The 11032-nt window shown below is 45.2% G+C and overlaps 1 protein-coding gene across 1 annotated transcript in view; it reads right to left on the bottom strand.

Moving 5' to 3' along the window:
- PLCD1 (phospholipase C delta 1) overlaps window positions 1-7046 on the bottom strand; it is a 49628-nt gene extending 42582 nt beyond the window's left edge. The window contains exon 1 of the mRNA XM_031607777.2: window positions 6613-7046. Within this exon, the coding sequence (XP_031463637.2) occupies window positions 6613-6646 (34 nt within the window). The 5' untranslated portion in view covers window positions 6647-7046. The remainder of the gene's footprint in view (window positions 1-6612) is intronic.
- Window positions 7047-11032: the final 3986 nt, after the last annotated feature.

Below are 11032 nucleotides of genomic sequence, written 5' to 3'. Positions count from 1 at the left end.
CAACACAGAAGTGCCATGCTTTAGGAAACAACAGATCTGGATGTATTGTGATCCTGAGGTCATCTAAAGACATTGCTATATCTCACAGACAAGCTGTGAGTGGCCCTGTAGGATACAGAGCATTGCTTATGGATGTTACACAGAGCTGTGTCACATTCTGGCACTGAAGGAAATGATCCTGCAAATGGTTTCAGGATAAATTCTCCGACCTTTATTCATTGCAGGTAACACCTGACTGGATGTGAAGCTTGTGAACACTTAGCCTGCAATTTTACCCATATGACCAATCCCACTGAAATCAATGGCACTTGTCACATGAGTGAAGTTATTCATGTCCCTGTACCCAGGATTGAGGTTTTGCTAATCATCCTATCGATTCCAGCTGGATTGCTCACAGAGCAAATGGAAATTGACGTGAATGAGGATGTCAGAACATGGTCCCAAAGACAGCAAAGTGCTTCGGTATACAGGAAAAAGACACTTGTGAAAGAAAGGCTGGACAGTCTGGTAAGAAACAGGCTATATGTGAGAACTATTAATTCTGAGGCTGCTCTTCAGGCAGTTTTCCAAAATGAATTAATCTTCATCACATCCCTATACAAAGTTGCTAAGGAAGCTCCATTACCACTTCACCAAGGAAAAAGCAGGTGGTTTGGGGGATGAAGTTCATCACCCATCACTGCTATCCTCGGACAACATCAGAAGTGGCACAGCTCTAATACTGATGTCTCTTTGTACCACACTGACACAATTTACATGATAGAAGTCAGTTGCTGATGTGCCCAGACTTGTGATAATTTGGGACTGGAATGAACATGCTGGTGATGACCTCGCACTTCCCCATTACATCATGCACATGATGTAAGTTATGCTGCTATGACTAGTAATGCCTATGGCAGCTACATAAGACATTCACATCTCATTTTATGAACAGATTTTCCCACTAATGAGGTCAAAGGTTGTGTCTTGCTCTGTATATGTTACCAAGAAGAAATGAGGTCTATTTTACATGATGCTAACTGTCATTTCAGCTTCCCTCCCAGGCTTACCCACAGAGTGAATGCAATTCATCAGATTCCCTTTCAGAGAATAAAAGTGCAATCAAAGTATCACTGCTTACTAACAAACTGCATTACCTGCCCCTGCATATTCCTAGCCCTCACCAAGAGGGAGACCATCCCAAATGGACTCAAAATCAATGAGAGTTTGGAAAAGTCATGGTTCAGTTGGTCTGCAGTTACACATCAACCTGCCATTGTTCGTTAGCGTGATGGAGCCCTCAGAAGCTGACGTTTCTGGTGGATAAAGGCTGAGGATTGCTCCAGCCAATGGCTCCTCTACATCAGCTGTCCCCTTTTCACTCCGTCTAGAGAAGTAGGGACCAGGGAATGATTACTGGAACCAGAAGCATCAGTGCATTGCTGGCCAAACTGCTGCTCCGTGACAGTGGGTACATCTTTGGTGCATGTGGTATGTACCAAGTTCCACCTTGTGGTCACACTGAGAATGGGCTTCTTCAGGAAGCTGGCAGCAGCGTCAGTGAACCACTTTCTCTTCCTTACACTGGCTTTTCTTTCCCACTTTGCTTCTCTTCCAAGGATCCTTGAGGTCTTGCTATGCAGAAGCAAGGTGATCCTCAAGCTTCATATAGCAATTGTTCCCAAGCATCACACTGCATCTGTCTTTCATATTGCTGCCTAAAATCTTCCACTGGCATCAAGAATCCATATGACATGCAGGTTTCTGGTGCACTGGGATCACTGCTGACACCCTGTCCAATATTTCTCAGGCTCATTTCTCCCTGTATGCTTTAGGAGGACAATTTCCCCTTTTTCAGCTGTCCTCCACTCAGTCCTCATAGCCAAGCCACCTTTTTCTTCATGGCTTCCTGCCAGTCTGGGTCATTCAAAGACAGCCTGGATCCACGCGCAGGACTGTCTGTGACCCATCAAAAGCTGCTGCTTTCTTCCTGCACTCTTGATGTAATCCAAATAAAACTCCTTACTAAAGTTCTTTGCATCCAGGAACTCAAAACCAGACTAAAAATTTCATAGAATCATTAAGGTTGGAAAAGACTTCTAAGATCATCTAGACCAACTGTCAACCCACCCCACTATGCCCACTGACTATGGCAATCAGTGCCACATCTCCATGGCTCCTGAACATCTCCAGGGATGGTGACCCCACCACCTCCCCCGGCAGCCTGTTCTGTGCCTCACCACTCTTTCTGAGTTTTTCTCAATGTCATAAAATCATAGAATGGCTTGAGAAGGGATCTCAAAGACCATCTAGTTCCAACCCCTCTCCCATGGGCAAGGTTGCCAGCCACTAAATCAGACTGCCCATCAAGCCTGGCCTTGAACACCTTCAGGGATGGGGCATCCACAGCTTCTCTGGGCAACCTATTCCAGTACCTCATCATCCCCCAAGTGAAGAATTTCTTCCTAACATCTAACCTAAACCTCCCCTCTTTCAGTTTAACTCCATTCCTCCTTGTCCTATTAATATCTAACTGAGTAATAATTCAGTCTCCCTCTTGCTTGTAAGCTGTTTTCAAATACTGGAAGGTCACAATGATGTCTTCCCTGCTTTCCCTTCTCCAAGCTAAGTAATCCCAACTCCCTCAACCTTTCATCATAAGAGCGGTGCTCCAGCCCTCTGATCATCAACCTGAATCTCTCCTGGTGAAGTTTAAAGTCATTACCTCTCTCTTGCCCAGCGATGAGACGTTTGGTCCTATGATCAGAGTTTGATTTGGTCCTTCCACAATGGCACACAAGCAGATTTGGCTATAAAGAGGCACTAAAACCATCACTGGCTCAAAGTAAATTACAGCTTTTCCAGTAGCTGGTGTGAAGACAGTGGGAGGAAAGTAATTTAAGAGAAGAATGACAACTTGATCGATAGGACCAGCAGCAACAGCTTACTTGCATAATTCCTAAGTCATGTTTCTCAGCACACGCTGATGAAGATGTTCTCTTCATAAAAACCAAAATCAACTGTAGGTGCATCCCAGCTTCATTTTTTAAGGACACTTAACAGCTTTTCTCAACAGGTTCTTCAGAAGCTGAAATATCCTCCACAGTCGAAATGCGGGTCACTCAAATCATTCCACAGCAGGGCAAAATTTGTGCAATAATTGCATTGCAGCACTGAGTTATGCAAAACTAAGGGGAAACAAAAAAACAAACTTTTTTTTTCCCTACATGTTTTGTCTGGAATTTCAGGACCCTGTAACTTTAGTCAGAAATAGACAACAAAACTTTCTGTGTTTATGTCAACACAGGCTTCAGAAGGCACCCAAGTGAGGGGCAGGCCAAGGTATGCAGATTTCTCCACACATGTTGTCCAAATTGACTCATTAAGGTCTGGAATTATCTCAGTTTAGATGAAACTGTGCCAACATTTTCTCTACCTGCATAAGGAAAAAGAGAAACCTTCACGCTTGACCCAAGGTCTGCAGCCTTCCATTCTGGTGGGCTTGACTAAGGACTGAGACCCTCAACCCATGGTAAGGACTTGGGGGGTGCATGGCCTGGAGGTCTGTCTGGCTGCATTGAAGAATCTACATTGCACTGAGCAAGGGGACAGGAGACTCATCTGCTTACACCCTATAAGCCTGAATTTTCCTGCAGGTACCTGCATTTAGCCAGCTAAATCTCACCCTGGATGCTCAGTTCAACAAGTACTTATCTATAGCATTCCCTGTAAATACCTGTTTATATATTTTGATCTCCCTGTGAGGGAAACTATACTTTGCTCCCAAATCATCAACACCTTTGGCTCCCAGAGCTGCTTATCCAGTTGGCCGAGTTTCCTGACCTTGCACAAGCTCTTCCCCACACCTCTCTCTTGCTTTTCCCTTCCTTTCATCTCTACTACCTGCAGCATTGTTCCAAATAACTACATTTCCTTCTTCCTCCTCTTTTCATTTCCTCTTTAAAATCTCTACTCATCCTCTTTTGGATCTGATGTAGAGGCTGCACACACTGGCAAAAGTCTCAGAACCAACTGTGGGCTATCCACTGAATCACTAAGGTTGGAAAAGACCTCACGATCCCCAAGTCCAACCCCAATCCACCCCCACCATGCCCACTGACCATGTCCCTCAGTGCCACATCTCCACGGTTCTGGAACACCTCCAGGCATGGTGACCCACCTCCCTGGGCAGACTGTGCCAGTGCCCTTCTCTTTCTAAGAAAAAATTGTTCCTAATATCCAACCTGAACATCTCCTGGTACAACTTAAGGCCATTACCTCTCATCCCATCACTGCTACCTGAGAGAAGAGGCCTACTCCCAAAGGAGTAGTTTTACTAAAAAAAAAAACATTTTTCAGACTGGAAATTTAGTAGCTTTTGTGTGAGAATAATAACAACTTCTTAAAATAAGACAACTTTTACTCATCCAGAAAAATAGAAAAGTTGCGTGTTCAATGCACTGAGCAGTGCCAGCATGATGAATTCTCCTGCACTACTAGCAAAGTTACAGCTTAACAAGCTCCCAAATAACACACCTGGTGTAACTCACACCAAACCGGGTGTGCTGGGCACATTTTGTTTGTAGGAAAGGAGATCAAAGCCACCAGCTGCTTTAGAGCAGATCCCAGCTGATCCCAAGCTGCACCACCTCCACCCACAGAGGCTGAAGCCCTGGAGGAGCCGGCTCAGCACTCCCAGCTAAGAAGGGCAGGTGGAGATGATTCATTTGGAAATTTACATCCAGCAGTTATTCCAGCTGACAGAAGAAACAAGGAAATGGCCTGTTTTGTAGGATTTTACAAACCCTGCCCTGCTCACTCCCACCCTGGGTTGTGGCAGAAGCCATTCCTGTAACGGGGCTCTGGCATTCTGGGCACAATGTACACAGTGTCTTGTATGAAGAGGTCAGTGTATAAGAATAAGACATAGCACAAATCAGCTATTCTACGATCTGTGTGAGCACAAGGACTCCCAGTTCAGAAACATGCCAGGTTCATGAGGCAAAACAAAGGTTATTAATAGCCTATGGAGCCCAGCAGAGATTCACTGCATAACAAATGTAGATGAGACTTTAGAAAAGAAGCAACAAGTAGCCCATACAGCTGAATTAAACCCTTGCAAAATAAGAGGCACAATCCACAGAATCACAGTGGCTGTATGCTGGGAGGGGAACATGCTCAGTTTCTGCTCAAGGACACAGATCTCCATCCAAACACAGCACAAACAGCACTCCACAAACTTTTCAGAAGCTCTCATTGACAGTAATGTCCACTTTCAGTACTGGATAATATGTCATCTCTGACTGCCAGATATTGTACTGAGACAGAAGAACCATGTGTCTATGGTTAATTCTGATACAGCAAATACAGTCATCATTGTATCTCTGTTGGACAGAAATAAATGGAGTTTCAGCAGAGGGCCATAGATAAACATATGCATAACTCACAGCATCTGAAACATTTCTAGCAAACTGAACAGCACAGATCTGATCCTGCTAGCAAACCAACCTGTGAGCAACTTTTCTTGTTTAAGCAGTCTGGCATGCAGAGTGACTTTGGCACTTGTGCACATACCTGTCAAGGAATTTCAGTAAATAGATTTCTGAAAGCTTGGCTTATTGACCACGTGTGTACTTTTCTGCCCAAGACAAGAAAATAGACGAACAGACACTGACTTCTTCTTGGTCCCTAACCCCAGAAAGGAAGTCATATTCACTGAAAAACGATCCACACGCCAGAATAAAAAAGCTTTTAATAGTTCCAGATGTGTTGCTTAGCTTTCTTTTCCCAACGGTTCTATAATGAATGAGATACCTACAAAAAGTTCAACATTAACCTCTGTTTCACCTTCCTGTCTGATTTCTGGGATCTGGGATAATCAGAGGGAAGATTTCCTGAGCTTGGGGGTAGTTTTCTCTTATTTTACCTTATGATGGTCAATCACTGATTGCTCTATTAATCTGTTTTCATTTATAGCTGCAGTCAGCAGAAAGAAAGCATCCATCTCATGAACTAAAAATAAGTATTGTAGATTTTTCCCATTTCAGGCTGCAGCTATCACGGTCCTGAGCTGTTGCTGCTCATCAGAATGAGTGAAGCACAAGAAAGATGTAACAAATCAATATACTAAATTCAGCCCAGGGAATAAGAGATGTTTCTTTACTCTGTCAGACAAGCCTCCTAGTTTTGGCACTGAGACTTCTCAAACCTCACTTGCTGTCAGTGCAGAGAGGATTTCTTCTTTTTGTAGAAACATTATATTTCACTGAGCATTTACAGAGCCTTGGGGGCAGGCTCAGAGCCAAGGGGATTTATCCCAGCTCTGCTGCCTACTCCAGAGCCCAGGGAGTTGACCCAGGGAGCATCCATCCCACTTTCACAAAAAAAAAAAGGAGGAGGAGATTTGAAACAACTTTTCTGGACTCACACACGCTTACCAGCCAAGACTTATCCTACCAGCACAGCTAGCCGTATTAACAGAGAAAAATCTGTTGTCTCTCTCCTGTAACACAACTGAACACTGCGTGACTTCCAAACGACAGAGCTGCAGAAGCAAAACAAGGAGGGAGGAGAGAGGAGGAGAAAAGAAAGCTCTTGGAGGGCTGAAATGCGAGGACACGTCTACTGACTTACTGTTGCAACCGAGGAAACTGCCATTCGACTCCATGGCCGCCAAAGAAGGCGACGTGCAGCGGCAGAAAGGGCTCCGGGAAACAGCTGTGCCCAGATGTTAGCTTGCTGCGGGTGGAAGGCAGACCCAGCAGGCTCCCTCTGCTCCCCGCTCCAGCGATCCCCAACGTCAGTTTCCTTTCCCTTGGCTGCAAAGATGTCTTCGCTATGACTCTTCATTTATTTCTCTCCCGCATCCACGCACCCAATGCATTGACTGGAGCCAAGCGCTGAGCCCCAGTGCCGTGCTGGCCCTGGCTCCTCCCCATTAAATCTGGCCGTCATCGCTGCCCAGCCTCCTGCTCCTGCTTCTGCAGCTCTAAGCGGTGCCTCTGTTCTGCTGCTGGCTCCAACACCCTCTGCTCCTTTCTTTATGTCTTCCAGAAGACTCCGAGTGCCCAAAAAGACCCTGCAATCTGTAAGTCCGAGGGAAGAGCCCAGAGCTGGAGGCAGTGCCTGGGATTGAAAGGGCTTGTGTGCATTGGTGTGGACTTATTTCACGACACGACAAACACAGCAGCAAAACAACAGGTCAGAAATTGCCAGCTTAGAACTGTAACCACAAACACTGGCAGAGCAGGAGCGTAAAGCAGAAGAAAATTTGCAGCTTTCTCGTTTGGTACCATGGAGAAGAAGCAGAAAAACCTCCTCGCTGCCTTCAGGCTTTTACTGAGCTGTTTTCCTCTGCTCTTTCCCCCTCTCTTCATTTAGATGTTTTAAAAGGGTGAAAGGACAATGCAGGGAAAAGAGGGAAGGAGAAAGAAATGGAATCCACAGTGGGAAAGTAAAGCTTCTACTTGAATGGTAGAGGGAGGTTTTCAATCATTGTTTTGTTACTGTTTATTTTTGTTTCTGGTTGTTTAGGTGATCTCTATGCAATTGATGCAGCTGTCAGAAGCTTCAAACCCCTTGCTTCTCAGCAGCTGTGAGCCTGGCAGCTTCACTGACAGAAGGAAAAAGCCCCTTTCTGAGTGAGACAGATCTGGGATGCACATGGTGATAAATCCTTTGGGAATATTTGTCTCTCCTTGCCAGGAATCAGGCTGCTCCTTCAAGAGTCCAGCTTTACAACACACAGGCTGCCCTAATATAGCAGAACTCCTCTGTGCTGGCACAAAGTGCAAGAGCAAACAAGTGGAGAACATACAGAGCTGACATTTTGCTTTGTGCCCTTCAAAAGCTCTCCCCTCAACCCTACAGCCTCCATCATCCCTTTAGACACTTTCGGAAGGACCCAGGAAGGAATATCCCCCTTTTGCAAACACACGGACAAGGAAATGTTGGCTAGGGCAGGGTCAATCTTTGGGCTGGAAGGCAGCTGGAGGCCTCCTAGAGATTCCTTTTGGAATCTTTAAAAATAAATCCTTCCTTAAAAGCCCTAAAAGGAGGGGGATATCCAGAGGACAGCACCAAAACCCATCACCCTTTCAGCTGATGGGAGGAGAGGTACAGAAGGGACTGTAGGAGAGGCCTGTAGATGAGTCAGACAGACTGGAAACTCCAGTAAAGCAGTGGTGGTGAGGGCATGATAGCTGTCAGAAGGGAGGAGAGGTAGAGAAGGGCAGTTTTAAGGTGGTGACAGGAAACAGAATTACACCAAAGCCTTTTCCCTCTCTGTATCCCACACCACAGACTGGATAGCGTTGCTTCACAACAGTGCAGCACTGTAGCACCTTTCTGCCACCCTAAGCTAAGGCATCACCCTCCTAACTCCTTGGCAGATTTGATGTTTTACTTGTGCTCAAGCGTTTGCAGACAGCCTTGCATTCCTGGCATTCGTCAGAAAGTACAGCAGTCATCATCAGAGCCAGTGAAACCCTGCGGCAAACACGGTGAGGCTGAGATCATAGAGCACAGGTCTCATCAGATCCTTGTTTCACAAGACAGCATTCCTTTCGGCTGCATTTCTGCATGCATGCCATGTGCACTTCATTTCCTTTTCCTTTGCACTGCTGAAACCAATATATATGTAGAACAGCAATGAAATGGAGGTGGCATGAGGAGCTATTGGGCTCCTGTAAGCTGCATAAATCCTGCTAATATATTCTAAGAATAAAAGAGCAATATAAGAGTCCCATCAGACTCACGTCCCCGATGCCCATTTCAGATCACAGAATTCACTGTTTGCCTTCCTGTTTTGGGTTTTGGCTGATCCAGGAGGCTCAGGGTGCTAAGGGGGATTGACCTTTTCCCAGTTAAACCTGCATTACGGCTGAGAGGTAAGTTTAATATTGGTGATAAAATGCAAAATGTCAGCGTTCATCTGGAAGCCCTAAGAAAACAATTTGCTTTGTAACAAAATGCAAAGATAAGATAGGCCTCAGCTGCGTGGTCATATCTTTTGGTCTATTTTTTAAAAGCTGTCTGAATTTCTGAATGCTTCTTTCCTATTCTGAATACAACTCCTAAGCTCTGTCCACCAACCTCACAACCAGTTCCATGGCTCTTGGTCTTTGAGACCAAATCAGGATTTGAAGGGCAGAGTTCAGCATTACTAAAATTAAACATCATCTCTCTGTGTATGTCATCTCCACTCACAATCCTGCTGCTAAGGGCCAGAGTTGAATAAACACAATTCATTCTGAGCAGATCCATCATGGCATCTGTAAGGTGGCATTTCGATGCCCTTATTAGGCACAGACCTAACAAGTTTATCTTCTCAATCTGCTTTAAAAATTAACCTTTACAGTGAAAGTAACAATGAGACTGTAATTTATTTATTTATTGTGGTTGCATACTTTCTTTCTGCCCATGCTGACTTAGCCCTGCTTCTATATCTCTTCATAAAACTGCTTCCTCCAGGATTTTACAGCAGGTGAGTTAACACGCACTGATTGTTTCACAAGAGGAACACACCTTTTTCAGCAGTGAAGACAAAACCTAACAGAAAAGCCTGTTTTTCTGAGTTCCTCAAATACATGATAGATTATAAGGGCTGGATTTATTCTCTCTGAACCCCAATGGGCACCACCCATGGGCAGTGATTTCACTGCTGAGCCCAGCTTGGTGTCTCCCAGCTTTCTGCATGCTGCAGGTTATTACATATTGAATGGCTCTCCAAGTCTTGGAAAGCTGCGTTATTTCTCTTTGTTGTCATGGATTTTAATCCCTAAATCGTCCTACCAGGCTCTAGAGGAATGTGAAGAATCCCCATCATTGCAGGCTTCTCCTGTCCTGCTTCTTTCTGGCCCTCCTTAGAACTGAGATCCTGGCTGCCTTTTTTAATTCCCTTCCCTAAAAGATTAAAAAAGAAAAAAAATGGAATACCAATAAAAATTAAAGTGATAGGATAAGGATAGGTAAATCAAGGAGAGGAGCAGGCAGTTGTAGGGCTCCTCAGCCTGAGTGCACAGAGTATGTTCTCCTTATTCGCACGGGTTTGAGCTGTGGATGGGAACCATATGCAGAATAATGCATTAAAGGGAGTATCTAGAAATCTCATGGGAGAGAGAGAGGATAAGAAAGGACCCAAAACCTACATTGCACAATTTTATCAGCATGTGCAGAAAGAAACCTAGACACAGCAATGACTCAGGAAATAAGAAACAAGCTATTTTTTGTTCCCTACTCCATTTCTCCCTGCCAAGAGAAACACTCCCTTGAGACTGTCAGCCAAGAGGGAGAGCACAGCTTCTGCAACCTCCTCCCCTTGGCCACAGGCAAGGGCTGTCAGGACTGAAGGGAGCACAAAGCCCATTTGTTAGGTCCACCAGAGAGGGGTGCAGAGAGGATGCATTTCTTGAGAGGGAATCTCTGAGCAGGAAGAGACCAGAGCTGCTGTGAGATCCTCACTGGGGCTTTGGAGATGAGGTTCCTAGGAGGAGGACTGTAGAGGGCCCATCTCGGTACATGCACCGTCTTCCCAGACTATCAAGAAAAGTTCTTCTAACCCCTGAAGTTCAGACTCGCACCAGTGACAATGCTGGTATCCCACAACTCCTGACTGCAGGAGGCACAAAGGCTTTATGTTTCCTCCACAGCTCCTCTAATTTGGTTCTACCACAGCCCAGACAGACTGAAGGTCCAGAAAAGACAGCTGAACTGTGCCACGTTCAGCTCTCAGCTGAGGATGTTTAAGGCAGGCCTTTTTTCATACCAGTTCCTCTTCCAGTCAAAAAGACTCAATGCCAAAGTGAAGAGCAACATACAAAAGCAATTCCATTGCAAATGAATAGGAAAACCTTCTGTGAGCACCCTGCTCTTTTCTTGTCCATCATTTGCCGAACTCACCAAGAGACAGAGTCAGGGCTTTACAAAGCTTTCCCAAAGTAGACCTGCCAGTTTGTAAGGAGAGGGAAGGCCATAAAATTTTAATGAGGGCCAAGTCCTAAACCCAGGGCACACCTTTGTGTAACCACTCGATCTCTTGTTGTGAGTGTGGAAG

The sequence above is a fragment of the Phasianus colchicus genome, chromosome 6 (genome assembly GCF_987193195.1).
Source record: "Phasianus colchicus chromosome 6, bPhaCol1.hap1.1, whole genome shotgun sequence".
NCBI lineage: Eukaryota > Metazoa > Chordata > Aves > Galliformes > Phasianidae > Phasianus > Phasianus colchicus.
Note: the sequence above shows the minus strand (reverse complement) of the source record. Positions and strands in the feature narration are given on the sequence as shown.